This window comes from Thermothielavioides terrestris, chromosome 3, assembly GCF_000226115.1.
Source record: "Thermothielavioides terrestris NRRL 8126 chromosome 3, complete sequence".
Taxonomy (NCBI): Eukaryota; Fungi; Ascomycota; class Sordariomycetes; order Sordariales; family Chaetomiaceae; genus Thermothielavioides; species Thermothielavioides terrestris.
The window spans coordinates 2862652-2887370 of record NC_016459.1 but is presented as its reverse complement, the minus strand read 5'-3'; the positions used below and the strand labels follow the sequence as shown (position 1 = coordinate 2887370).

Sequence of the window (24719 nt, the reverse complement as noted above, 5' to 3'; positions counted from 1 at the left end):
GCAGGACCGGGCAACTAGTTGAGCTATTATTCGGACGCCGTCTCGGTGCATCGCTCTCTCGGTGCAGCGTGCTTCGCGACATCGCCGCGATAGCTCGCGTCCTATCGTTATCACCTCAACTTCTTCGTTCACCATTCACGTCGTTTGCCACTCGCTCCCTCAGCCTGGGTGTTTCCGTGAGGTCTCACACAACTGCACTTTCTGCGCGATGCCTGTCCGATGCGGCGCGCTCTCCCGGGGGGATGCGGCCGATGTGGTACGCGGGTACCCGCAGGTGGCTTGGAAGTGCTGGCCCCTCACAGCATCAACTCGAGTGGGCTTATGCGGCGACGGTTCGATCGATGGTTCCATCTTAACCCCACAGCCACAGCCGATTTGTCTCACCCAGCGCCCGGTTCAGCTGTGGCAGTCATATATCTGAGGAGTTCCCGGCACGGCTCGGGCCCCATGGCCAGCTTGGTTCTGCTTCTTGTGTACTGACCGCCAGCGTGTCCGCTGTCATTTTGTGGCTTGGTGGGACAAGCATGTCGGTGAGACATGGTGGACAGGTCGCGGAGTTAACGTTGCTCTCAGACTTCCAGCTCTCACGACTCTACCCCTCTGCTGAGCGCAGCAACCACGACTCCCCTATTCAGCTCATCGCTGATATCGCGATTATGGGATTCAGCTCCGCTCGAGGTCTCGGATGGGCGATGTTCCTAGGATGCGAACCGGAGCATAAGTCAGAGCCGTCGAAAGACAGACGGAGACCCCGACTCGAGAAAGGGCGTGGAACCAAATCTGCAGCACAGAACATGTACTACCGTGACATACTCTGTACCCCGGGACGTCCCTTGCACGTTGGACTTGAGTAATGCTCTGGAAAGCAGAAGCCTATCGGAGAGAACGCTGCTCGAAGTTGCTGGGCTCTGTGCTTCGTCAACAATGCCATGATGTTACCTCGAGTTCCCTGGAATTTTGTTGACTGAGAAGCTAATGTGAGCGAAATCACACATAAATGCCTTGCACAGCCGTCAGACTACCTCTGAATAGCTTTCCCTTGACCTTTTCCCGGCCTTGTTCCTCACGTTGCTCCCAGGATCGGTTGATCTAACGGTACTTTATCTGTCACTGCCTAGGCCCTTTACCCCTGAAGTTCTCATGCGCAGCCTTCACTGCCTGTTTCTGGCGTTGGCCGGCTTGTCAAGCCTCGCCATCGGCGAGAAGGTGTCCTTGAGCAATGGCCATGTTTCAGATGTCGCAGACAACGAACATACGGCAAGGCTGGGCATGGCTGGTAGGTGACGAAAGCCCGGTGCCATACAGGGGAGAAGATCGCTAAGAAGCGCAGCATACTATCCACTACCCGAGACGCAGTGCGCTAAATGGGTGGGTATCGAGGTGATCTTCATAGTTGATATTGTCGAAGTCTGCCCTAAGGGCTCGGCGGGTCAGTATTTCTGGAGATATCGATCCCAGCCGTCGTACTGACAGCACGCATAGTAACCGAGACGCTTACCGAGTGCGTGGCGACGCTCACACGCTCCATCTGCGCGACGCCGACGACAAACCGCCCCTGCTATCCCTGCATCATGGGCACGCCACCGTCGACGGGCGACACGGTCACAGTCACAGTGGTAAGCAGCAGCAGTCTTCTAGGCAGAATCTTCTACCTCACCATTTGCCTTGAATAATAACCCCCCATCGACCTGACCTTGCTCTCTTTCCGCCCACAGACATCCTGCTCAACCGCCACCGACCACACCATCACCGTCACGGCCCAGCTCTGCAGCACCTGCTCCACCACGATCTACGTCGGCACCGTGCCGGGCTACACGCCCGGCGGGCCCTGCAACGGCTGCAGCCCGTACAGCTCCGGCACGGCGGCGGCGGCGTCGTCTAGCACCACGGCGCCCTGCTCCGAGTCGGGCTCGGGCGGTGTGAGGACTGGCACCCTGACGACGCCGACGGCGGTCCCCACGTCGGAATGTACCGAATCGGGCGCAGGCAGCGGTGCTGGGACGAGCACCGCGTCGCCGCCGGGGAGCCCGGACCAGCCGCTGAGTTTGACGAGCGTGGTCTCGCCGGGATCGACGGTGGGCACGAATACGCCTTTTAAGTCGACTACGGTGCCGACTGTTACTGCGGGCGGAGTGAGAGGTGTCATGGTGAGCTGGTGGAGTTGGGTGATTGCATCAGGGGTCGCGTGCGTGGTGCTGGGGAGGTAATCGCTTTGATGTCGTGATATCGGGTTCGTTTTGGCTGTCCATCTCTGCCCCTTTTCTCTTTGTTGTTCTTGACTTCGTCGAGTCCCGTGCGCAGTATGTGCCCGGCAAGCTGGGACGGCAAATTTCTATTTTACCTACCCTCCTTAGCTCTAATGTCTCTTTCACAACGGACAGTGGAAAGCGGGAACAGAACGAGCCAAGTTTACATGTACCCAGTTTTACTTGCTCCGATTTCGGGGCCGTGTGGGAGCCGCCGGAGCCCGGATGCAACCCGGCTGCAGTTCGGGGCTCCGGAGCAGACTGAGCGGTTTTTCTTTCACTCAGCACCGGCCTGGCATTGGCCGGCTGCATCTTGACGACAGAGCCGTAATTAGCCGGGACACTGATACTGGACGAAATTTAAAGCGAATGGAAGCTGTTCCCTGTCCACGCGGAGAAGCGAGGTTCTGGGGTGGCACAGAGAAGCGGCCGAGCCTGGTCTGATATCGTCATTGGGCTGTCATTACTTGCTCCTCCACCGTTTGACTCGCACTGTGTTCGCTGATCGGCTGCAATTTCATGAGGGGTTCGCTGCGCAAGGAAACAGCAGAAGAGGGGTCCGTGGGGGTTCCCTCCTCCCTGAGCCGCGAGGAGCCGTGGTCAGTCTTTTTGAGCAGAGGAGCTTATAATTCGAGCAGAGATTCTGCTATGCTTCCCTCCGTTGTCCCCCGTTCTTCTCTTCAACATTCTCCGAAACCGACCGCTGTCTTACCAAGACGACAAGATATCCACCCAGAACAGTTACAGAAGTATCGTGCGCATTGCGCTCTCTTCCCCCTCGCCGGGAGCTTATCTAACCACAGACCAGACTGACGTAACTCCGTCTGGTACATGATGCCGCCCTGTTCTCGAGCCGAAGAAGCCATGCGGACCTTTCACTGGTGTCCTATCCCACAATGATCAGTTGTATCATCCTTCAGGTAACTATCTGAAAGCATGAGCCGGTGCCAATCCGGGCGCTGTCGGGGTGTCTTGCCCGTCTCGGTCTGCGAGTCTCGCGGCTGGATGGAAAGAGGTCCGCGACAGCACCGGAGCGGCTGAGATCATACGGCGGGAACTTGATCTGGATAATACCAGCGAAAGGATCATGCTTCTTCTCCCATTCTGTTCCCTGTCACGGCAGGATTCTAACACGCACAGATAATCCCGAACCATGGCTCCGACCGCAGTGTCTCCCACCCAGCAGCACGCCCAGCTTGCCTTTTCTGCGGGCAAGAAGGCCGCCGTCGATGAGCGTGCTGGCGAGGGCCTGACCAAGCCGCTGGCCGACATGATGGGCAACTGGGAGAACTTCTCGTTCGCTCCGATCCGAGAGAGCACCGTCTCTCGCGCCATGACGCGCCGTTGTAAGTCAGACATCCAGCCAGTCAGCCAGCCAGCCAGCAGCCATCCCACACGCCCCTTCTTAACCCCCTTTCATCCCGCGAGGATGACATGGCAATACTGACTCGGAGGGCTCACTACAGACTTCGCCGACCTGGACCAACACGCCGAATCCGACATCGTCATCATCGGCGCCGGTTCGTGCGGCCTGTCGGCGGCGTACACGCTGGGCCGGCTGCGGCCGGACCTGCGGATCACGCTGATCGAGGCGGGCGTGGCCCCCGGCGGCGGCGCGTGGCTGGGCGGGCAGCTCTTCAGCGCCATGGTGCTGCGCAAGCCGGCCGACGCGTTCCTGCGCGAGGTCGGCGTGCCGTACGAGGACGAGGGCGACTTCGTCGTCGTCAAGCACGCCGCCCTCTTCACCAGCACCGTGTTGAGCAAGGTGCTGGCCATGGACAACGTGAAGCTGTTCAACGCCACGGCCGTCGAGGACCTGATCACGCGGCCGCACCACGACGATGACGACGCCGAGGGCGAGGGCGGCGCCGGCGTCCGCATCGCCGGCGTGGTGACCAACTGGACGCTCGTGTCGATGCACCACGACGACCAGAGCTGCATGGACCCCAACACGATCAACGCGCCCGTGGTGATCTCGACGACGGGCCACGACGGGCCCTTCGGCGCCTTCTCGGTCAAGCGGCTCGTCAGCATGAAGCAGCTGCGCCAGCTCGAGGGCATGCGCGGGCTGGACATGCTGCGCGCCGAGGACGCCATCGTCAGGAACACGCGCGAGATCGTCCCCGGCCTGATCGTCGGCGGCATGGAGCTGTCCGAGATCGACGGCGCGAACCGCATGGGTGCGTGTCTTGCCTGTGCCGGACTCGAAAGTGTCTTTTCTCTTCTCTTTTGTGCTGACGCTCTGTCATTAGGTCCCACGTTTGGCGCCATGGCGCTCAGCGGCGTCAAGGCGGCCGAGGAGGCCCTCCGCGTGTTCGACCTCCGCAAGAAGCAGAACGAGCTGTGAGGGAGCCGAGCCGAGCCGAGCCGGGCAGAGTTGGAAGGAAGTGTTGCACATGACGGGTCTCTTCACTCGACGGTCTCTTTAAGGGGGAATTTTCTGCCAACAAGGACGCTCCTTGAATCTAGTCTAGTTTGACACGCGCAGTAACTGGCAATCTATTTATCACACACTCAAAGTTCTCCCATGGCTTGCCCCGGCCCAGCGAAACAGCCTGCCATCAACCAAGCCAAGTCCGTTATCTATAGTACAGCCCTCCTACCTAGTTTAAAAACCCCCCAACAACCTCCCTCCCCACCGCCGCCACAGCCTTCACCAACCCCTCCACCGTCCCCCTCAACGTCAAGGAATTCACCACCACCCTCAAGAACGCCCCCCTCTTCCCAGGCGCGTAATCAACCATAAACCCCCTCCCAACCAGCGCATGCACCACCGCCCGCGTGCGCCGCGTATTCTCCGCCGGGTCCGCCGCCAGCTCGCCCCGCGGCGCGTAGTAGAAGCACACCTGCAGGCACGGCGGCGGGCTGGGCGACACGGGCGCCAGGTCCGGATGCGCGGCCACCAGCTCGGCCAGGCGCGCGGCCGCGGCGAAGCCCCGGTCCACCTGCGCCGCGAACCCCCCCGCGCCGTGGTACGTCCAGGCCAGGAACAGCTTGAGGCTGTCGGCTCGTCGGCCGCATTGGAGGGTTAGGTCGGCTAGGTCCCAGACTTCTTCTTCGGGTGGGCCGTCCTCCTCCCCGTTTTCTGCAGGGGTTGGGGGGGTGGCTGTGGTTGGGGTGGTGGTGGTGGTGATGGTTGTTGCCGGTTGGGGCGGGTTGGGTGCGCTGCTGGCGGTTGAGTGGAAGAGGTAGCCGGCCGGGAGGGTGTTGGCGCGGTGGAAGACGGCGGTGTCCGGGCCGAGCAGGAAGGAGCAGGTGACGGGCACGTTGAGCATCTTGTGCGGGTTGACGGTCAGCGAGTTGGCGAGGTGGGCGCCGGCGAGCTTGTGGCGGTGGCGCGGCGAGAAGATGGCCGGGCCGCCCCAGCTCGCATCGACGTGCAGCCACAGGCCGAACTCGCGGCACACGGCCGCGACGGCCTCGATCGGGTCGTACGAGCCCAGCACGGTCGTGCCAGCCGTCGCGTTGACGTACAACGGCGTGTTGCCCTCCGCACGCGCGCGCTGCACGAGCCGCCGCAGCGCGGAGGGATCCATGCGTCCTGCGTCGTCGACGGGGACCGTCCAGACGGACGACGACCCCAGCCCGCATGTCACGGCGGCTTTCTCGACCGAGTAGTCTGTTTACCAGTACGAGTTAGTTCTATGTTGAACGGAACATCGGGAAGCAGCTCGGGAGAAAGGAACCGTCTCGGGAGCATGAAAGAGCTATCCGAGACCGTGGTTGGCAAAAAAAAAAAAAAAAAAAAAAAAAAAAAAAAAAAAAAAAAAAAAAAAAAAAAAAAGGGGGTTCAAATTTGACGTACGGCCGTGCTCGCTGGTGAAGAGGATAAAGGAACCCGTGGCGCACTGGTTGCCCCGGGTCTTGCTCTCCGGGTACAGCGTGTTGCGCGCGATGACGATGGACGTCAGGTTGGACGAGCTGCCGCCCTGGCACGTAATGCCGCCTGCGCGCGGGCCGGTGAAGCCGAAGAGCCTGGCCAGCTTCTGGGCCGTGTGCTTTTCTATGACGGTCAGGGCTGGCGAAACTTGGTAGACATGCACCTGTCGATGCGTTAGTCGTGGTCACCAGGGGGGCACCGGCACTCTCCCCAGGGGTAGGCATCCGCTCACGTTTGTGTTCAAGACGCCGAGAAGCAGCTCGGAGACGACGCCAACCTGGGACAGAACGATCAGAGTCAAAATAGGTAGATCGGCGGGGGGGTGGGCTGGCAGGACGTAGGACGCACTGGGTTGGTGCTGGCATACAGCTTGTCCATGAAGCCCTGGTCCCACGTGTTGACACTGTACTTGAGAATATCCCCGATCGCCCGGAGCAGCCCGTCCTCGCCGAGCCCCGGCCCTTCCGGCAGGCAAAGGGATAGCTCGCGAACTAGATCCTCGGGTTTCCGCGCGTTGACCAGGGCATTCTGGACAACTCCCTCCTTGTTAGGAAGCAGTTCTCCAGCGGCCCTTGATGGAACGGCCTCATCAGCCGCCCGGATGAAGGGAAGGATGAGGGCTTTCACGGCGTCAATGAGCTGTTGCCGTGTGTTAGAGCTGTGCTTAGCGAGGGCTGTTGACCTCATGTTCCATGGCACTTACGTGCTCGACCTCGTCTGCCCTGTTCAGGGGCTGGCCGTCGTGGACCCCGTTCATCTTCGGTCAGCGTCACCGGGTCTGCTCTGGCATGAACAACAAGGATGAAGTTGCGATGCTTGGAAGAGAGCGTCTTGGTGGAGTCAGAGGTCCATCTCGAATTTTGCCTACGGCTCCGGTTCGGCCGGCCGCCCACGTCCCCCCACACCTCGCCTCGGCGTCCCGCGGGCGAGCCCCACAGCCGTGTCAGCCGAGCGGGAAGAAGGCCGAAATGCCGCGAAATCGGACGCCTTCTGGACCCCTGCCGCGCCGGCACAAGAGCGTCCATCCCTGCCGACCGAGTTGGGGTTGGACAAAGCGTGGGACGTGGCTCATCCCCGGGCCTCAACCTCACGGGGCGTCTCCCTCATTGCCTAAATGTCAACCGCCGAAGGCTCATGCGCTTTGCTAAAAAGAAACCCCCAAATTGAGCACGTGGGAAAAGCGGGGAGGGAGGCCACGTTCCCCCCCTGCGGCTCCTCGCTCCACTTCACATGTGCATATACTTCGGCGGCTGGAGGGCATCTCCAGGTCTCCAACAGCCACAAGGCAACCTGTTCTGTCACTTGTGTCCGTGGCCCAACCGCTGTGGGATCCAACGGTCGCCGAGCTCCTCTGGGTCTGCAAGGTTGCCTAAGCCCGGCTGGGGAATTGACCCTCGGCTCACACCATCCTCATCGACGGCCAACCCGTCCTCATCCGCACCCACCATCATGACGCACTGAGAGTGCTCAGACACTCAGCCGCGTCGCGCACACTCAGTTGACTCGCGGTGCATCAACCAGGAGGACATCAGCGAGCGCAATGCCCAGGTGGAAATGATGGGACGGATTCACGCCTGAGCGACCCAGGTCGTCGTCTGGCTCGGCCGGGGTGACGCGGACACAGATACCGCGATGGGAACTTCATCCAGGCACTCGACAGGCTCGGCCCCGGGACGGCTGCGCGCATCGTCTACGGCAACCGCAGCGGCAATGGCGATGGCAATGGCCCTTTGCTGCCTTGGGGGGGACCGGCAGAAGGTGTCCTGCTCGCTGGGCATGGCGTTCGGACTCGCCAACCACGACGCCGTCGTCGTCGCGGGCCTGGTCAAGTTGGCGGGCCTCGCCTGGTGGAAGCCGATGTGGACGGTGCAGGAGATCGCGCTGGCGCGGCGGCTGTGGTGCGGGCGCAATGGAGGTCTACGGCAGCGCCATGAAAGTCATGATTCTCGAGTACTGGCGACAGAGTCGCCGGATCGCCCCGGCCCCCGGGCTCCCAAACTGGTGCTTGAAAAACCCGGGCAGAGAGTCCCTTTCATTACAGGGACAAGATCTGCCAGCTTCTTGCACAGGATCATGGACGGCGAGATGATCGACGCTGTGACAAGGGAACGGAGTCGTGGCAACCCTTGCGATTTTCTTGAGAGACTGGTCGGCAGCGTCATGGCCTTTCAAACTTTTGGCCTTGCATTGCATTGCTTTGAAGGGCTGCATAACTTAGGCACCCGCTCCGAGGGCGGCATTGTCAAGCGTCCCATAGACCCTGACATTCAGCGCGTGACCTTACCAGCCAGCTGGGACATGTTGGTCAGTGCTAACGGGATAGCTGTATGTCTGCAGGCTTCAGAAGCCCATGATGGGGCGACTTCGCCCGAGGTCGCCGAGGTCTTGCAGGCAGTCCTTTTCTCCCCCAAAGTTGCCAAGGACGGCGACGCCGGGAGGATGAGAGGACCCTTCCTGCATCAGCATGGCAAGCTGGGGCTGATATCTGGCAGTCTCCCACGCCACCGTTCTCAGAGGGTTCTCCATCTTGGTCTTGGCAAAGGACTTTGAGAACTTACCTCCAGCGCTTGTGCCTTCGAAAACGACACAGCCCGGGTATGGTAACGAATCAAAAAAAAAAAAAAAAAAAAAAAAAAAAAAAAAAAAAAAAAAAAAAAAAAAAAAAAACCGTCTGTGCGTTGGGTGTTGGGCAAAATGGATGCTCAAGAGCTGCTGATCGGGTCAGACACCTGGCATCCTATGCTTGGAAAGCTCCTTGCTGAGGTGGCTTCACGCCATTGCGAAGACTGCAACATCGAATCTAGACTAGTTGTTTTAGGTTCCAGGCAGAAATGGTAAGCTTATTTACGCAGACAGATCACCACGGGTCCCCTGGCACAGAAAGCACAGAATACTTAGCCACTCAGGCACCTCTCTCGTTGCTCTCGGATTCAATCCGAACCGCCTCGTAATCTGGCCCGCTTGAGTCTTGGCACAAACGCAACCAAGCCTCTTACATACACTGAACTGCGTAGAAACTGTACGATTAAACCAATCGCGCTCGAGTCCGCGGCCGAAGCCTTCTTCTTGTGCCACGAGGCTGCAATCGACCAGAACAACAGTTTGTGTCGATCACGGCGTCTATGATTACACGGTAGTTTCTTCTGCTTCTAGGAGGCCGCCTGGTCTGGCTCTGCTCCCTATTTAAATGGCTCCCGATCGCCCTCTACCCCCATGGGACATGCCTCACTCCTCGGGTCCTGGCCATAGCAGCGATCATGTTTTCCAACGCCAGTGACCTGGTGCCGAAGCCGCCGCCGTACGTCGTGGTGTTCGGGCCCCACGCCAACTGCACGCTCGACATATGCCCCGTGGAGCTTTCCGTGTACGGCTACCGGCCCTCGCTCGCCGCCAACACCACCTTCATTGCCCTGTACGGGCTCTCCGCCGTGATCCACACGTACCTCGGCATCCGGTGGAAACAGTGGTGGTTCATGGGCTGCATGCTGCTTGCCGCCGCCAGCGCCATCATCGGCTACATTGGCCGCGTGATGATGTACTACAACCCGTTCAACTTTAGCGCGTTCATGTTGCAGATCAGTCAGTTCTTGGCCACATCACCACCATACCTACCGAACTCAGGGACTCGGACTAACACACGCGATCGAACCACCGCCCAGTCTGCGTCACCACCGTGCCAGTCTACTACTGCGCCGCCCTCTACGTCACCCTCGCGCTCGCGTGAGTCCTGGCGTTCCCCCGACCTTCCCCCCTTCCCGCAACGCTTTACCACCCACGCCAAGCGCTAACATTCAGCCAAACACGCTCAGCGTCAATCACTTCTCCCCGGCCCTCTCCCGCTTCAACCCCCGCCTGTTCTACTCCCTCTTCATCCCCTGCGACCTCGTCTCGCTCGCCCTCCAGGCCGCCGGCGGCGGCCTGTCGACGTCCAGCTCCGGCTCCAGCCAGGTCGGCGTCGACCTCGCCCTCGTCGGGCTCGGCCTCCAGGTCTTCACCATGCTGCTGTTCTGCGGCCTGTTCGCCGACTACCTGATCCGCTACGCGCGCTCGCGCGGCCGTCGGGGGGGATGCGTGAGCGTCAACGCCACCGGCGGCGGGGGTGATGGTGATTCCGATGATGGTGGCGATGCCGGTTATGGTGGTGGTGGGGGTGCAGCTGTTGCTGCTGCTGCTCCTGCTGCTGCTGTCTCGGCGACCCGGCTGAAAATCTTCTTCGGCTTCTTGGCCGCCGCCATCCTGCTTACCCTGGCCCGCTGCTCGTACCGCCTGGCGGAGTTGCATGACGGCTATCAGGGTGATCTGATTCACGACGAGGGGTTGTTCATCGGGTTTGAGGGGGTGTAAGTGTCTCTCCTGTTTCTCCTCTGGCGTTTGTGTTCCGTTTTTGATTTTTCTTCCTGATTCTCTGTTGCTCAACAATCCTGGCTGCTCCCTGTCTGTTTTGTTTCATGTCAGTGGGCAAATACTAACTCGGCGTGACATTGACTAGCTTGGTTATTGTCTCTGTGTATTGCCTTATGGTCGGACACCCGGGTTGGGTGTTTAAGCCGGCACAGACGAAAGGAGATGGGCAGCCGGAATCACACAATTTGCTGCCTCTCCGATCGTAAGTAATGGGGAACTTGTTGGCCGGTCACCACCGCAACTCTTCGAGTGTTACACGGGCTGTGGTGGGAAAGACGGGCAAATGCAGCAGCGGCCTAAGCCGCTTGCTAGTCGGTAATGTCGTCTTTTATCTGGCAGACAGGTTCATAGGAGGGATAAGGTGTTAACTGTTCTTTTTTTTTTTTTTTTTTTTTTTTTTTTTTTTTTTTTTTTTTTTTTTTTTGTTGTTGTTGTTGTTGTTGTTGTTGTTGTTGTTGTTGTTGTTTGTTTTGTTTTGTTTTTGGACGAGTGTGTGCGCATGTGTGTGCGTCCAGGTGTGCGAGAGGCAACAAGTTCAATGATGGGTGGTGCTTAGGTGTTTAGGGTTTTCGAGTGGTGTCAGAGTTGGGCCCTCTGAGCAATTGGTTTGATTTCCGTGAGAACCTCGGTCACTCAACTTATACGTAGCTAACGTTCACTTGTTAACTGTGTGAATTAAAGTTGCATCTGCCAAGCTGGCTGATGCGACACAAGGATCAGTGATTTGACAGATAAGGGAAACCCTAACCCTGGATAACTCGCGAATCAACATGCCAACGACGAACGTTTCTCCCATGCTCCTGTGCGGAATAACTACCGAATTACTGCCAGCAGACTTCCGGCTTCCATCATTGAGCTTGCAAAATTCACCATCAGCCTCCTTAGTCATGGTTTTCCGGCCGAAAGAGGAAAACAAAGGAAATTTCTGTTCTAGCTCATTTGGCGTGCTGCCATTTCACGGCCACTTGCTGCCCTGTGTGCAATTTCGGTGATGCCGAAAGATTTGGATGAATGGAGTTAAGCCGGTCGCGACTCCTTTTCAATTTTCGTCGCTGGTTGGCCAACCGAGTGCTACCTCCCACGGCGTAACAGGCTTTGCTTTTCTACAGCATCTCAGTCACCAACTACTGTTTCTTCCTCACGATTTCGCTGACGTGCGTGTTTCACTCGTTTCGGCTACATTCTTGCGTCTGCCTCCTCGTTGCACAGCTTGTTTGCCAGTGTGACGTCGCGTTTTGTGCCCCACCACCGACCTGGAACCTTCTCTCTCAGCTTGTTTGCGACGCCGCGTCAAACACGACCCCGACCCCCCAGAGCCGCGTGCCGTCCCGTTGAGGGCAGGCCGCGCCTAGGCGCTTATTGGCAGAGCATAAGCCGAGGTGCTCTCTCTCAAGCAAGAGCCTCGTTCCGCTCATTCATCATCACTCGGCTTTACGCGTCGCGCGGTGTCGCCATCCCTAACCACATTTTCTTCGCGGCTGGTTGACGCCAGCTGATCGTGACAGCGGACACTCTGCTGCCCACGCGCTGCATGCCGTAGCACGCCAATTGTTCTAGCAAAGCCACCTAAACTAACCTCCTCCGAAAGGAAAGAAAAAAAAAGAAAAAAAAAGAAAAAAAAGAAAAAAAAAGAAGAAAAAAATATGAAACCCGTGCACACGCCATCGGCGTCTGACGCCTCGCAGCTGCCGGTGCCCATCTCCATCACGATCTGCGGCGACGGCGGCTGCGGCAAGTCCTCCATCACCCTGCGCCTGGTCCGGAGCCAGTGGACGAGCGAGTACGACCCGACGATCGAGGACAGCTACAGCGTGACGCGCCGGATCGACGGCGTGGTGTACCACCTCAGCCTGACCGACACGGCCGGCCAGGAGGAGTACCGCGGCATGTGGGCGACGTCGAACCTGGGCGCCGACGCCTTCCTGCTCGTCTACGACATCACGTCGCGCGCCTCGCTCGACGCGCTCGACTACTTCAACGAGCTGATCGACATGGAGGCCGAGACGCGGCTCGACAACGCGGCCCGCGCCCGCCGCGCCGGCCTGACCGGCCTGCACATGTCGCCGACGCTGCCGGACCTGGGCGACGCCCCGCACCACCACCACCTGCTGCACAACCGGCTGGCGGCGGGCGGCGCCGGCTCCGGCGCCAAGACGGTGCCGCCGGTCAAGATCGTGGCCGGCAACAAGTGCGACCTGCAGGACAGCCGGCAGGTGCCCGCGGCCGTGGGGCTCGAGTGGGCGCGCCGGCGCGGCTGCGGCTTCATGGAGACGAGCGCGCGGCTCGAGGTCAACATCGAGGAGACGTTCGCGCTACTGGTGCGCCGCGTCGTCGAGGCCCGCCGCCTGGCCGCCTCGGGCGCCGCCGACGCCGAGCTGGCCGCCAGCAGCAGGGGCATGACCAAGCCGCTGACGCCGCTGCCGCCCGCCGGGGAGGACGAGGGGGACGAGAAGCGGGCTGGTGGTGGGGCCGGTGGTCAGGGCAGGGCGATGGGCACGCGCGGCCCGAATATCAAGGGCGATCGCGTCGGTCGGGGGAATGGGGGGTTCTGGAGGAAGCTGCGCTGCTGGTAGCCTTCCCCTCTCCTTGTCTCTTGTGATTGTGTGTAAGCTGCGTATGGGACTGTTTCGGTCGAAGGGTTAGCGAGGAGTTGGCGGGACTGTCTTGTACTGTTTATGGGACGGAGCATGGGAGCAAGTCAAGATACCATGGTTAGCTTGGGTTTGAAAGGGAAATGGGCATCTCGCGTGCAAGTTTCTCCCTGTTGTTGGGGTTCTGCTGGGTTAGTTTCTGTAGGGATACTACCGGAGGCGTCGTTGGAGTTGCGAACAAAGAGGCCGGTCTTCCCATTGACGGCATGATTATGAGCGACACACCTTTTCGTTATCTGTCTACTATGGTGCTGAATTCTGGTGAGGCGAGCTTTGAGTCCAAGGATCGGCTGGGTGTCTTCCGGGGATTTGCGGAACAGTCCGGGCCCAACCCAGTGCTCAAAGCGGCTCTAGGGCTAATGGTAAGCAGTCTCACAGGATGGACCATAGCCCAGCAAGTTTTGTGAAATATGAAGTCCTTGTTCTCAGAGTCTGAGATAACGGCCCCTGAAACGAGGCCATATCCCCCCGCTCCAAAGACGGCCGTTCTCCCTCCGTATGTGAGTTGGGTAAGTTGAGCAAAGAGCAACCATCAACCCCGAGGCCCGGGCTCCCCTCGCCGCGCCCATCCTCTAGCCGTCCCAAACGCCCAGCCGATATTCCCGAAGCCCACCCGTCCCGATGCCCCTGTATCCCGTGAACCTGCCCAACCCTAGCCCTGCCCAGCCCGATCCTGTACTCCTCACATGCTCAATTCTCTCTATTCCCTTTGGCTCTCCCAGCTCAAGCAGCATCCCCTTAGCCCCCCTCATTTCCCGCCCTTGTCAACCCAGTCCCTCCACCGCTTGAACTCGGCGTACTCCAAGCTCTCCTTCTTGCCCTGATACCGGACGACCTTCAGCTCGACCTCGTGCCACCGATCCCTGCGGCCGACCCAGCCGGCCTTGCGCATCAGGCTGACCAGCGTCTCCTCCTTGGTCCAGCCCTGCTCGACGGCCACGTCGGGCAGGTAGGTGGCGCCGTAGCGGCGGCCGTGGTGGTGGAACGAGATGCGCAGGCCGTGGGTGCCGAGGCGCCAGTCCATGGCGTCGGCGGCGTCCTCGAAGTCGGTCAGCAGCGTGACGGCGACCTCGAGCGACGGCAGCTCGCGCGCCTGCACCGGGCTGAAGCGCGTGTCCTGCAGCGCCGAGATCAGCGCGTACGAGGCCAGCCCCTCGTCCAGCTCCTGCGCCTCGAACGTGCCGATGCACCCGCGCAGGGACCGGCCGCCGTGCCGCGGCGAGACCGTGTTCCAGGTGACGAACAGCGGGGACTCGGTGAGCGGCTCCGGCAGGGCCACCTCCGAGTCTGCCGCGGAGGTGTCGGGCGTGTCCGGGCTCAGCGAGAGGGTGCTGTTGGAGGCGGAGGAGGCCGTGCTGGAGGAGGAGGAGGAGGAGGCTTCGGTGATGCGGCGGAGGGCAGGGAGGCGTTTGGCAGGTTTGCTGGCGCTGTCGACTTCGGTTTCGGCTTCGGCTTCGGCTTCCGTGGAACGGACGTACTCGGCCCACGACTTTTGGACTTCAGCCAGGGTCATGGCCTTGCGGTCCTCTAGGTGAGCGGCTAGAACCTCGAAGCAGTAGAGGCAGTGCTCGACGGTAGCCATGGCGGCGAGGGTTTGGCGTGGCCGCGTCACTTGCGATACGCTAGGACGGAACAAGGAGGGAGCGAGAAAATGAAGTCTTTAGGTTTGAAGAGAGCAGAGAATCCGTGCCTAGCGAGCGACGAGGCCCATGCCAGCCCTGTACGCGTGCTGAAAGTGAGAGAATGAGGTGAGCCGGGAGGGGCAGGAACGGAAGCGCGCGGAGGTAGGCTTCAACAGACCGCGACTAAGTGGGGCGAGGCGGGGGATGAGAGCTGCATTTCAAAGCTCGGTCGCACAGAGGGCCACAGCACTGTAATCCAAGGTTGCAGCAGCTACGCTAGTGTAAGGCGGTGCCCAGGCTTCTCCCGTCTGTGGCCAGCCGTCAAGGTTCGTGGCGGGGCAGCCCGACAAGGCGGCCGCCCCACCATCTCAGCCCCACACTCTCGGCCGAAAAACGAACTGGTCTGGCCAACCCGAGGAGCAGGATGGGCATTGAGCTGGCAAGTGTTTTCCTGTGCTTGAGGTAGTCTCACGCCAACTGTTCCGTACTCCGTCGAATTCGTGCTTGTGGTGCATTCTGTATGTAACGTTAAGTTACCTCGGTTGCAACATCGTCATCGGATGTAAGATCCTTTGTTTCCTTGCTCTTCCTCGTCGCTTCGTCTGAAGGACGAGTCTGACAGTCGAGGTGGGTCAGCGGTTAACTATTTCCCTGGTAGTGTCGTCATCTTCTGAAAAGCGGTTTGGCAGTGAAAGGCATCACCGTCTTCCGAGCATGCATTTCCTACATGTCAGCACTATGGAAGGGATGTTTACCTGCGAAGTACGAATGCCCACTGTGCCTTATTAGAGTTTTCACCAAGAGAACGGAATTAAATCCTCTAGGCACTTGCCGATGGACTACGGAGTGTTCTCTTCAAGGCGCAGTCTGCTCTTCATTCTACCCGAGGGCGAGTGAGGAGTTTCACCGCCCTCCGTTCTTCCAGTGCTGGCAAGGTTAAGTGCGTTGACAGCTGAGTGGAACAGCTGGCAAGGCCAGCTGTCCGCTGGAGTTAGTGTAGTTGTTCCCAGCACCGCTTGGCGCTCAAAGCCCCAAGCCCCAGCTCGTTTCATCTTGGCATCCGAAATCCAGCACACAGGGATCGGCCCCTGATCTAGTCCTGAGACGTGGAAAGCAGGGGTTGGGTTGTCGAGATCTGGAACACCTGAGGACCGGAGACGGGTTTTCCGACAGCATTCCCCCGCGACATGCACGGCTTTCTCCAATGCGGCGCGGCGCCGCGACCAGCTGCCGGTTTCATCCCCCTGGCCCAAAGAGCTTCACTCTGCGAGCCCCCAAGCTGATGGACGTCTCCAGACCTCCCACCAGATGATTAAGCTCGTTTTAGCTTCCCTGATATGCCAGGACACGGTGATGGGCAGACAAGGGCAGCGAAGCTTAACGCGGCCGCGTTGCATGCGATGAGAAGTCCCACCAGCGCACCGCTCGATGTTAGCTTCCTTCTGTTAAAGGCTCAGGCTCTTCAGAAGTCTGGGGTTGGAAACGCCATGGCTGCCCCTGGAGCTGTTCCTGGTTCCGACAAGCGCTGGGTTGTAAACGGTGAACGGCTGGCCCGTCTCGAGTGTGTGGGTAAGGATCATCTCATCTTGGCTTGGTGCGCGTTGCCTGAAACACTTAGTTGTCTATCAGGCATTGCGGATCATGATCGCCAGGTTGCCGCTCTGGAGTGTACATACAAATACCCTGGCTTGGCTCGCCGCGGCCTTCTCTCCTTCCCTCTGTCCCATCACCGCTCGCTTTATTCACTTCTGTCCAGCCTCACGTTGCTGCTCGTCGCCGGCCGACACGTTCGTTATACTCTTTCCGATTCCCACGCCTCCCCCGGTGCCTTCTTCAGAGCAATACCCTCCGAATCAGTCAACATGAAGCTCATCGTTGCTTCCATTCTTGCCCTCGCCGCCACGGCCTTGGCGTATCCCGCAGTGGAGGAAAAGGGTAAGAGCCGGAAGCAGTGGCGCTGATGATGCACCGTCGTGCTGATGAGCCATTATCACAGCTCCTGTCAAGCGTCAGAACATCGTGAACGACTTCGACATCACCACACCCGCCATGACGGACGCGGCTGGGAATGTCGTTCCCTTTGAAGCGACCAAGGTGCACCAAGACGCCACCGCAAAGGGCCTCTAATGGCGTCCGCACTTCGGCACATCCACGTGCCCAAGGCATCAAGCCTCCGGGATGGGCACTAGGGCCAGCTCGGCTCCGAGCGTCGATCGGCAGCACGCCTGCTTGCTATTACAGCGCCATGCCCTGGGACAACACGATAATCATTTATCACACACCAATGGCCAAGCCATGGGTTAATCACACAGACAGACGGAAGTGGAGGATCCTGGAGTCCACTCGGTCTTGGACTGTCACGGCTGTATTTGGGGGAGGGTCCGCAGGGGGAGGCCGCCTGGGAGGGAACAAATACAAAAACATTTGGCCACGGTGTGGCGCTCTCCGTTTGGTATCGTCTCATCCCAACGTGCCCCGTCTCCAATGTGATTGTATGTCAAATGCCACATCTCTCACACCACACACCAAACATCCTACCCGACACATGAAGGGTGTTGGACCTTGCTTTGTAAGGGACGAGACGCAACCCTAACCCTCTTGGAGCTATCTCACCGAGTAATCCTCTCGTCTTCCTTTCATCTTCTTCCTCTCGTCTCATATCACCAATGGACTGGTAAAAAATCACTGCGTACATCCAGTGGGGACTCTCGTCGCACAGCGACATCAACATCGGAGGCTCGGCTCTCTGAGCCATGACACGTCAAGCATTGCGGCCGATGTCCAGGCAGCCGGACTGTGGCTGTGGGTGCTAGGGGCTGCTCAGCTCAACTCAGCAACTCAGCGGACCCCACCAACAAATGCAGCTGCCCCGACCAAAAGGGCATGGGTCGTCCGCCTGCGGCCTGTTGGCTGCGCACTCGCAGTCGTGGAGGGGGCTGAAAACCGATGGGGGGGCAGGGCCCGATCCTTTAATGGGCCGCGTCGCTCGGATTCTGCTCACCCGGCACGAGGCTCGTCCTTCACTGATTTAAATTCGACATTGAGCATCCGGTGCTCGGGCGAATTGAGCAGCCTCGCCGAGTGAGCAGCCTCACCGACGGTTCCGGCTGCGCGGCCCACTCCACACGCAACATGTCGTCGCTCGACCTCGACCAGGTGCTCTATGCGCGCGCGAGATGGCGCAAGGCCGTGCTGGTGCCGCTGTGGACTTTCCAGCTCGCAGTTTTGCTGGGTCTCATGGGCATCTTTGCCTACCGCCTGGCGGAGACCTTCGAGCACTATGAGGAGAAGGACCAGCTGGGCCAGGTACCCATTGTCGAGGTGGTGTACGGGCATCCTCCGTCCTTTCCTTACCGTCGGCGTCGGCGGGCTGTACCGTGCTGATCGCAACCGCAGCTGGGAAGCCACTAATGTCGGCTTCAACCTCATCGCGCTGGTCCTCAACATCGTCGAGATCGCGCACAAGGCCACCGAGAGGCTGACGCCCTTCACCATGGTCTGCACGCACGTTGTCAAGCTGACCCTCTCGCTCGCTGTGCTTGCGCTCGATATCGTCGCGTACCTGCAGCACATGGACGGGGAGTACTCGACCATCGGCCTGGCGCTCGACTGCGGGCTCCTGTGGGTGTCCCCTTTGCGTTTCCCATTCGCGCCCCCTTGACTCCTCCCGTCAGTTCAATTAACCATCCCTGCCAGCGCCGCCACCATCGGCGCATTCATCTACGCCCTGACCGTCTACCGCCGCCTGCTCAAGTACGAAGAGTACCACCTCACCGCCAACGCCAAGGGGCACGGCTACGTGACCGGCGGCCCCCGGGCCCGCGAATCGGTCGAGCTAGGCTACAACCGGGCCGGCGCCGTGCTGCCCGTGCCCATCACCTCGCCCGAATACCGCTACTCCGACTCGGGCTACCCATCCCAAACCACCGGCACCCTCCCGGCGATCCGCACGAGCGACGCGTCCCTCAAACAGGAGGTCGACCGCGCGCTGGGCCACGAGTTCGGCTGGAGCAGCAGCAGCAGCGGCCCGGGCGCCGCCGCCAGCAACGCCCCTGCTGGCCCCCACCACCAGCACCACCAGACCAGCAATGCCGGCAGCAGCACCGGCCGCTCCGGCAGCGTGGTCGTCGCCAGCGGGACGGTGGCGCACCACGGCCTGGTGGCGGCGCCGGCGCCGAGCGAGCTGCACCGGCAGCGCAGCTGGGTGACCGAGCGCGGCGTGATTGCCGAGGGGGACGAGGAGGCGGATGAGGATGAGGATGGGAATGGGGGGGAGGAAGACGGCGGGGATGGGAGGGTCATGGGCCGGGTGGGAGGGGAGGCCGGGCAGGCGAGGGTGGAGGATCGGGAGGGGCTGTTGCGTGGGTAGAGGGCCCTCGTTTGCTTGGTCGGTAATAGGGAAGAAAGTGGTGTTATGGATGGGGCTGGATGGATGGATGGATGGAGTTAGGAGTTCACCCTGGATTGGATATGATACGGAGGTCGAATATTAATGCTGGATATACAAACCAAAAACCACCCACATGGTAATGTCTTCCCCCTCGCTCCCCCCTCCAGAAAGAAAAAAGCCGTGAAACACCACGAACTCCCTACCGCTTCTTCCACCTCACCCTCCCCACCCACCCCACAAACCGCTGCACCTCCTCCGCCGCCAGCAGCCTCTCGACGGTATAAAACTCCCTCGCCAACTCCTCATGCCCGCGGAAGCGGTGCACAAACCGGTGGCACGCGGCGCACAGCCACGCGACGTTCTGCAGATCCCCCGCGCGGTGCCACCCGCGCCGCACCGCCTTCTCGTGCACCATGCGCGGCACCAGGTGGTGGTATGTCAGCGGGACCCAGGCGCGGGCGCACAGCTCGCAGGCTGTGACCTGCGCGCGGGTCGAGCACGGGGGCGGCGGCGGGGTGGTGGTTGCCGTGAGGTACGCTGTGAGTACTGGGGCGAGGAATTCTGCTGTTGAGGGCAGGGACAGGGCCAGTAGGGTGCTATGGGAGGAGGGTGTGAGAGGGGAGGAGGAGGGGGATGGGGAGGGGGGGCTGGTGAGGCCGTAGGCTGCGAGGGAGTCGGCGATGGAGGGGTCGAGGGTTTGGAGCAGGGCGGCGGTGCGCTCGGCGGAGAGGGGCAGCGGTGTGTAGAGGGCTTGCAGCGACGGGTTGTCGGCCCAGGCGTGGTGGGTCAGGGATTGCAGGTCCGGCGGGAGGGCGAGGAAGACGGCCGTTGCGATATAGGAGGTGAATTCGGCGAGGTCATCTGCGGAGGGTTCTGCTTCGGCGTTGTCTGCTTGGGATTTGGTGGGGCCAGAGCTGGGTTTCTTGGAGCGCCGTTTCGGCTTCGGCTTCGGCTTGGACAAGGGGGCCGCAATGCGCTCGATCAGGAAGGACGAGAGGATATCACGGAATTGCTCATAGTTGGCTATGTATTCCTCGGGAATCTCGTCCGCCATTTATTGGAGAGGGAACTGGTTCGTTGTTGACTTTGAGGTTGCCCGCGATGAGCTGTGCATGAGCATGAGACAGCGTGGATGATGTCAGGGTTTATACGCCTACCTCACTCCGGGCTCCAGTTTCCTCGCCGTGCTGCAGTGTCGATCTCCCGTCTCGGCGGCCGGTGCCCCGCCCGACTGGGTCCGGCGACAGCACCCGTCCAACGCGGCCGTTGACTCACCGGCCAGACCCATCTGGAATTGTATGCACACGTGCAATCTGCAGCCATGGCCAACAAAACAATCATCGCCTTCGACCTGTACGGCACGCTGCTCTCCACCGACTCCATCGCGGCCGAGCTCGCCAAGACGGTGGGCCATGACGCCGCCCGCTCGCTCGCCACGCTCTGGCGGCGGTACCAGCTCGAATACTCCTGGCGCATCTCTTCCATGAGTAAGAAATCGTCCACCGGCTTCTGCCCCCTTCGCCGTCTGACGCTCAGTCACTGCCTCTGGCCTCCCGTCACTTACGCTACCTGCTCGCCGTTTCTACTCAGCGGTCGCTGACCAAATGAGCCTAACCGCACACAAGGCCACTACCGCCCCTTCAGCGCCATCACGCGCGCCTCGCTGCAGCACGCCGCCGCCGAACTGGGCCTGGCCCTGCCGGAGCCCGACATCGAAAGAGTGATGAAAGCATACGACTCACTGCACGTGTTTCCCGACGTCCCTCCGGCCCTGCAGCAGCTCGAGAATGCACCCTGGGTCGACGCCTACGTCTTCTCCAACGGCACCCCGGCGGCGCTTGCCGCGTCGGTGCGCAACTCGCCCGACCTGGGGCCACACGCTCACGTGCTGAAGGGGCTGGTGAGTGTCGACGAGGTAGAGGTCTTCAAGCCTGACAGGAGGACGTATGAGTATTTGTTGAGGCGGGTGGGGAAGGAAGACGCGCCGCACGGGGTCTGGCTGGTGAGTTCGAATCCGTTTGATGCGCTCGGCGCGGTGGCTGCGGGGCTGCGGTCGGCTTGGGTCGACAGAGGCGGGAAGGGGTGGATTGACCGGCTGGGGGATGTGCTGGGTGATATGCGGCCCACGTTGGTGGTGTCTGGCGTTGACGAGGCGGTGAGGGAGATCCAGCGACGTCTTGATGATACCCCTACGGCCTAGCAGCTGCGTTTTGGCAACTGCGGAATCATCACCTGAAGATAGCAGCTTCAAGCGGTGTTTGATGCGCACTCAAGACACCCCGCCACTTGACCTGACCCTGACACGGCTCTGGGGGTTTTTATCCCCTTTCAACTTTCTGCCGCGTACCTCAGCCAAGCGCCTGCTCCGGAACTTGGTGTGTCAAGGGGCAAGGATAGAAGGATAGGATGGTCAACCCAGGGGTAGAAAGGATCATATCAAGGGTTAGGGTTAAAATTGCGATAAGATAAGAATTTTGCTTGTTTGCGAGGTTCACTTTTCTACCGTGTACGCAGGAGGCCGAGCTCGACCACCCCGCCAGCAACTTCGATTGCGCAAGGTGCAGACGGAGCACAGCGATGGGCAAAAACAGAAAATCCAAGCGGCAGCTGATCCGTGACGAGAAGCGCGCCAAGAAGCGCAAACGAGAGCTCGCCGATGACGAGGAACGCGCAGCGAAGCGGCAGCACCACGACCGCGACGAGACGCTTCTAGATTCCGGAGGGCTCAACAACGACTACGACCCGACCGCCGACTTCATTCCCTTTGACGATGACGAGTCATCAGCAAGCGCCGCGAACGGCAACCGCGGCCCCCGCGGCGGCAACTTTGAGCGCGAGTTCTTCGGCATGCTCGCCGACCAGGAACAAGAATACTTCCGCCACGCCGACGAGCTGCTCGAGCTGAACGACTTCCCCTCACCCGAGGACCGCCACCTCTTCCTGCAGAACGTCTATCGCGAGGCCCGCGGCAAGGAGCTCAAGCTCGCCAGCAGCCAGTCGTGCTCGCGCCTGATGGAGCGCCTGATCCTGCTGTCGAGCGCCAAGCAGAAGAAGAGACTGTTCGGCGCCTTCGCCGGCCACTTCATGACGCTCGTCACGCACCGCTTCGCGAGCCACTGCTGCGAAAAGCTGTTTCTGATGAGCGCCCCGGTCGTGACGCAGGAGCTGAGCGGGGGAGGGGACGAGAATGCGGAGACGGGCGAGGCTGATGGGGCCGAGGACAGCGAGGAAGTTACCGAGGCCATGAATACCTCCATGGAAGACTTGTTCTTGCTGACGCTCGATGAGCTGGAGGAGCACCTCTCGTTCTTACTGTCGGATCGGTACGGCTCGCATGCGCTGAGAGTGCTGCTGGTAGTCCTGTCTGGGCGCCCGCTCGACCAGGCAGGCACCAAGTCGCTGCTGCAGGGCAAGAACAAAGAGTACGTCACCGTCGAAGGCGCCTCGGCCGCGTCGAGCGGGCTCAATTCGCAAACTAGGGCGGTGCCGTCATCATTCACGTCGGCGATCGAGAAGATCATTGCCGACTCGACCGCCAACATGGATGCGACGGCACTTCGGGTGCTGGCGAAGCATCCCACGGGCAACCCCACATTGCAGCTGTTATTGGACCTGGAGCTTTCACTGTTGGCGAAGAAGAAGAAGGGCAATGCATCCAAGGAGGACAATGCCAACAAGGACGACCAGGGCCACAGTAGCGAAGTGACTCTTCTCGAACGGCTGGTCCCAGACGCTCCGGCCTCGTTCGCCGATGAGAAGTCGCAGGCATGCGAGTTCGTCAACAGCATGCTCTATGACCCCATTGGGTCGCGCCTGCTGGAGACCCTCATCGCCCACTGCCCGGGCAAAATCTTCAAGGGTCTGCAGGCAAACATCTTCGGTCCGCGGATCCAGAGCCTGCTCCGCAACGATATCGCCTCGTACCCGGCCATCAAGGTGCTCAACCGGCTGAGCAAGGAGAACCTGGCTGATGCGGTGCAGAAAACGCTCCCAGAACTCCCGTCCCTGCTCGAGAGGGGACGCCTCAACGTCATCAAGACCTTCTTCGAGCGCTGCAGTGTGCGCGGCGCCACCGCAGAACTCAACTCCCTCTTACAGGCGCTCACAACGGCGTGCGGCGGGAACTGGAAGTACCTGGTCCCCAAACTCTGCCCCCTCGACGAGGCGGAGCCAGCAGGGAGACCAGACGAAAAGAAGTTCCAGCAGCCCGACGCGAAGAACAAGGCCGCGCTCCTCTCGCACGGCAGTCAAGTCGCGTCAGCACTCCTCACCATCCCAGGACAACCCTCCAAGGCCATCCAAAACTCTCTACTCTCCCTATCCACAGAGCAGCTTCTCCGCCTTGCGACCTCGTCAGCACCCACCGCCACGGTGCTCCTCAACGCCCTAGCCGCCCCTCCGCAGATCCCGCACTTCCACAAGCTCCTCGTAGCGGCCATGCTGCCCAACATCTACGACATCGCCGCGTCCCAGCACGGCAGCGCCGTCGTCAACGCCATCATCTCGGCGCCGTCCAGGGGCGAGGGCGTCGCCGTCGTGCCGTTCCACCTGAAGGAGAACATCATGGCGCAGCTGGAGCGCCGCGAGCGCGATCTGCGGTCGACCTGGCTGGGGCGCAACGTCTGGCGGACGTGGCGCGGCGACCTGTGGAGCCACCGGCGGCACGACTGGGTGCGCTGGGCCAAGGAGACGGATCCTGAGGGGCAGAGGGTTGCGGCGATGCCGGCGGTGAAGGAGGAGAAGAAGGTTAGCGGCAAGAAGAAGGGGAACGGAAAGCCTGCAGCGGCGGGGTTGGAGGAGAAGAAGGGAAGAGGAGGGGAGAATAACAAGAGTAAAAAGGAGAAGAAGTTTAATGGGGCTGACGGGGAGAAGAAAAAGGGGAGGGTAAAGCTTCCAGTGGAGGCATTGGTAGGAGAAAAGGGACATGGCGAGAAGAAGGGGAAGAAGGCAAAAGAAGAGGAGCATAACGAGAGCAAAAAGAAGAGTGCTGAAGGCAAAGTAAAGGAGAAGAAGAAGGATAAGGAGAAGAGGCGGGAGTCGTTGGCGGCCGCTGCGTAGCTGCAGATGATGTGTATAGCATTTGATGGCGGCATGATACCCAGGAGACCAATGCTCAGACCAGCAGAGCAGTCTTTGAAGAAAACAATAAAAGAAAAAAAAATCTCGACAACATCCAACCTGGCACAGCACCCTGCGTGTCCGGAACACAGCTCAGCCTGAGAAGCGACTCCACCGGGGCTGTGATCGAGTGCAGCCGGTCTGCTTTGATCTTGACCGCGGATGTTGTCGTCTATCCGTTCGGTTGTGGGCAACCGTCATCGTTCATGCAGTCAGCCTTGTGTGTTCTTTTGTCTTCCTACGCCGACTGCTTCACCCGCAGGCGCAGACCTCATGCAACCCCATGATCAAAGACGGGTTGTCGTCCGGCGGCTGGTAGCATCATAAGGAGAGAATGGAAGGCCTTTGGAGTGGTAAGGCTCTGTCTGGTTGTTGCTACAGTTGCTGAACGCTGCCATGGACAACGAC

The 24719-nt window shown here is 60.3% G+C and overlaps 12 protein-coding genes across 12 annotated transcripts; 9 read left to right on the top strand and 3 right to left on the bottom strand.

Moving 5' to 3' along the window:
- Positions 1 to 1140: 1140 nt before the first annotated feature.
- On the top strand, positions 1141 to 2207 carry THITE_160282 (uncharacterized protein; the record flags this gene model as incomplete). Its single annotated transcript, XM_003654355.1, has 4 exons — positions 1141 to 1276; positions 1331 to 1429; positions 1483 to 1616; positions 1716 to 2207. The coding sequence occupies 4 exons, from the start codon at positions 1141 to 1143 to the stop codon at positions 2205 to 2207; spliced, it is 861 nt and encodes a 286-aa protein (XP_003654403.1).
- A 343-nt stretch (positions 2208 to 2550) lies between these two features.
- On the top strand, positions 2551 to 4747 carry THITE_2117402 (uncharacterized protein). The gene is made up of 5 exons (XM_003654354.1): positions 2551 to 2995; positions 3055 to 3073; positions 3387 to 3592; positions 3713 to 4426; positions 4499 to 4747. Exons 3-5 carry the CDS (start codon positions 3400 to 3402, stop codon positions 4591 to 4593), a joined length of 1002 nt encoding a protein of 333 aa, XP_003654402.1. The 5' UTR covers positions 2551 to 2995; positions 3055 to 3073; positions 3387 to 3399; the 3' UTR covers positions 4594 to 4747.
- THITE_2117395 (uncharacterized protein) lies at positions 4684 to 7061 on the bottom strand. Its single transcript, XM_003654353.1, has 5 exons — positions 6830 to 7061; positions 6475 to 6765; positions 6359 to 6403; positions 6052 to 6289; positions 4684 to 5865 (listed from the first exon to the last, which is right to left on the bottom strand). The coding sequence occupies exons 1-5, from the start codon at positions 6881 to 6883 to the stop codon at positions 4850 to 4852; spliced, it is 1644 nt and encodes a 547-aa protein (XP_003654401.1). The 5' UTR covers positions 6884 to 7061; the 3' UTR covers positions 4684 to 4849.
- Positions 7062 to 7516: 455 nt separating this feature from the next.
- On the top strand, positions 7517 to 8823 carry THITE_2117393 (uncharacterized protein). Its single transcript, XM_003654352.1, has one exon. It carries the CDS (start codon positions 7837 to 7839, stop codon positions 8674 to 8676), a length of 840 nt encoding a protein of 279 aa, XP_003654400.1. The 5' UTR covers positions 7517 to 7836; the 3' UTR covers positions 8677 to 8823.
- A 413-nt stretch (positions 8824 to 9236) lies between these two features.
- THITE_2117392 (uncharacterized protein) lies at positions 9237 to 10053 on the top strand. Its single transcript, XM_003654351.1, has one exon. The coding sequence runs from the start codon at positions 9384 to 9386 to the stop codon at positions 9912 to 9914; it is 531 nt and encodes a 176-aa protein (XP_003654399.1). The 5' UTR covers positions 9237 to 9383; the 3' UTR covers positions 9915 to 10053.
- A 2120-nt stretch (positions 10054 to 12173) lies between these two features.
- THITE_52688 (uncharacterized protein) lies at positions 12174 to 13103 on the top strand (the record flags this gene model as incomplete). Its single annotated transcript, XM_003654350.1, has 1 exon — positions 12174 to 13103. One exon carries the CDS (start codon positions 12174 to 12176, stop codon positions 13101 to 13103), a length of 930 nt encoding a protein of 309 aa, XP_003654398.1.
- A 655-nt stretch (positions 13104 to 13758) lies between these two features.
- THITE_2117389 (uncharacterized protein) lies at positions 13759 to 14983 on the bottom strand. The gene has a single exon (XM_003654349.1). The coding sequence runs from the start codon at positions 14761 to 14763 to the stop codon at positions 13930 to 13932; it is 834 nt and encodes a 277-aa protein (XP_003654397.1). The 5' UTR covers positions 14764 to 14983; the 3' UTR covers positions 13759 to 13929.
- Positions 14984 to 15823: 840 nt separating this feature from the next.
- THITE_2117388 (uncharacterized protein) lies at positions 15824 to 16959 on the top strand. Its single transcript, XM_003654348.1, has 3 exons — positions 15824 to 16036; positions 16100 to 16738; positions 16800 to 16959. Exons 2-3 carry the CDS (start codon positions 16666 to 16668, stop codon positions 16928 to 16930), a joined length of 204 nt encoding a protein of 67 aa, XP_003654396.1. The 5' UTR covers positions 15824 to 16036; positions 16100 to 16665; the 3' UTR covers positions 16931 to 16959.
- Positions 16960 to 17346: 387 nt separating this feature from the next.
- On the top strand, positions 17347 to 19434 carry THITE_2117384 (uncharacterized protein). The gene is made up of 3 exons (XM_003654347.1): positions 17347 to 18129; positions 18200 to 18424; positions 18500 to 19434. Exons 1-3 carry the CDS (start codon positions 17936 to 17938, stop codon positions 19170 to 19172), a joined length of 1092 nt encoding a protein of 363 aa, XP_003654395.1. The 5' UTR covers positions 17347 to 17935; the 3' UTR covers positions 19173 to 19434.
- THITE_160290 (uncharacterized protein) lies at positions 19393 to 20247 on the bottom strand (the record flags this gene model as incomplete). The annotated part of the gene is made up of 1 exon (XM_003654346.1): positions 19393 to 20247. The coding sequence occupies one exon, from the start codon at positions 20245 to 20247 to the stop codon at positions 19393 to 19395; it is 855 nt and encodes a 284-aa protein (XP_003654394.1).
- A 134-nt stretch (positions 20248 to 20381) lies between these two features.
- Positions 20382 to 21704, top strand: THITE_2117382 (uncharacterized protein). Its single transcript, XM_003654345.1, has 2 exons — positions 20382 to 20680; positions 20819 to 21704. Exons 1-2 carry the CDS (start codon positions 20515 to 20517, stop codon positions 21391 to 21393), a joined length of 741 nt encoding a protein of 246 aa, XP_003654393.1. The 5' UTR covers positions 20382 to 20514; the 3' UTR covers positions 21394 to 21704.
- A 1-nt stretch (position 21705) lies between these two features.
- THITE_2117380 (uncharacterized protein) lies at positions 21706 to 24448 on the top strand. The gene is made up of 2 exons (XM_003654344.1): positions 21706 to 22397; positions 22422 to 24448. Exons 1-2 carry the CDS (start codon positions 21771 to 21773, stop codon positions 24249 to 24251), a joined length of 2457 nt encoding a protein of 818 aa, XP_003654392.1. The 5' UTR covers positions 21706 to 21770; the 3' UTR covers positions 24252 to 24448.
- The last annotated feature ends 271 nt before the right edge of the window (positions 24449 to 24719 follow it).

What these genes read in the sequence shown, in the direction of transcription:
- THITE_2117388 (XM_003654348.1), top strand. Translation starts at nt 16,666, where the DNA reads ATGAAGCTCATCGTTGCTTCCATTCTTGCCCTCGCCGCCACGGCCTTG. An exon ending in TCCCGCAGTGGAGGAAAAGG is followed by an intron (nt 16,739 to 16,799) that starts GTAAGAGCCGGA and finishes CCATTATCACAG; the next exon opens with CTCCTGTCAAGCGTCAGAAC.
- THITE_2117393 (XM_003654352.1), top strand. Translation starts at nt 7,837, where the DNA reads ATGGCGATGGCAATGGCCCTTTGCTGCCTTGGGGGGGACCGGCAGAAG.
- THITE_2117380 (XM_003654344.1), top strand. Translation starts at nt 21,771, where the DNA reads ATGGGCAAAAACAGAAAATCCAAGCGGCAGCTGATCCGTGACGAGAAG. An exon ending in AGAATGCGGAGACGGGCGAG is followed by an intron (nt 22,398 to 22,421) that starts GCTGATGGGGCC and finishes GAGGACAGCGAG; the next exon opens with GAAGTTACCGAGGCCATGAA.
- THITE_2117395 (XM_003654353.1), bottom strand. Translation starts at nt 6,883, where the DNA reads ATGAACGGGGTCCACGACGGCCAGCCCCTGAACAGGGCAGACGAGGTC. An exon ending in GGGCAGACGAGGTCGAGCAC is followed by an intron (nt 6,766 to 6,829) that starts GTAAGTGCCATG and finishes ACACGGCAACAG; the next exon opens with CTCATTGACGCCGTGAAAGC. An exon ending in TCGGCGTCTTGAACACAAAC is followed by an intron (nt 6,290 to 6,358) that starts GTGAGCGGATGC and finishes ACGCATCGACAG; the next exon opens with GTGCATGTCTACCAAGTTTC.
- THITE_2117392 (XM_003654351.1), top strand. Translation starts at nt 9,384, where the DNA reads ATGTTTTCCAACGCCAGTGACCTGGTGCCGAAGCCGCCGCCGTACGTC.
- THITE_2117384 (XM_003654347.1), top strand. Translation starts at nt 17,936, where the DNA reads ATGTCGTCGCTCGACCTCGACCAGGTGCTCTATGCGCGCGCGAGATGG. An exon ending in GTACCCATTGTCGAGGTGGT is followed by an intron (nt 18,130 to 18,199) that starts GTACGGGCATCC and finishes TCGCAACCGCAG; the next exon opens with CTGGGAAGCCACTAATGTCG. An exon ending in GCGCTCGACTGCGGGCTCCT is followed by an intron (nt 18,425 to 18,499) that starts GTGGGTGTCCCC and finishes CATCCCTGCCAG; the next exon opens with CGCCGCCACCATCGGCGCAT.
- THITE_2117402 (XM_003654354.1), top strand. Translation starts at nt 3,400, where the DNA reads ATGGCTCCGACCGCAGTGTCTCCCACCCAGCAGCACGCCCAGCTTGCC. An exon ending in TCGCGCCATGACGCGCCGTT is followed by an intron (nt 3,593 to 3,712) that starts GTAAGTCAGACA and finishes GGCTCACTACAG; the next exon opens with ACTTCGCCGACCTGGACCAA. An exon ending in CGACGGCGCGAACCGCATGG is followed by an intron (nt 4,427 to 4,498) that starts GTGCGTGTCTTG and finishes CTCTGTCATTAG; the next exon opens with GTCCCACGTTTGGCGCCATG.
- THITE_2117382 (XM_003654345.1), top strand. Translation starts at nt 20,515, where the DNA reads ATGGCCAACAAAACAATCATCGCCTTCGACCTGTACGGCACGCTGCTC. An exon ending in CTGGCGCATCTCTTCCATGA is followed by an intron (nt 20,681 to 20,818) that starts GTAAGAAATCGT and finishes ACCGCACACAAG; the next exon opens with GCCACTACCGCCCCTTCAGC.
- THITE_2117389 (XM_003654349.1), bottom strand. Translation starts at nt 14,763, where the DNA reads ATGGCTACCGTCGAGCACTGCCTCTACTGCTTCGAGGTTCTAGCCGCT.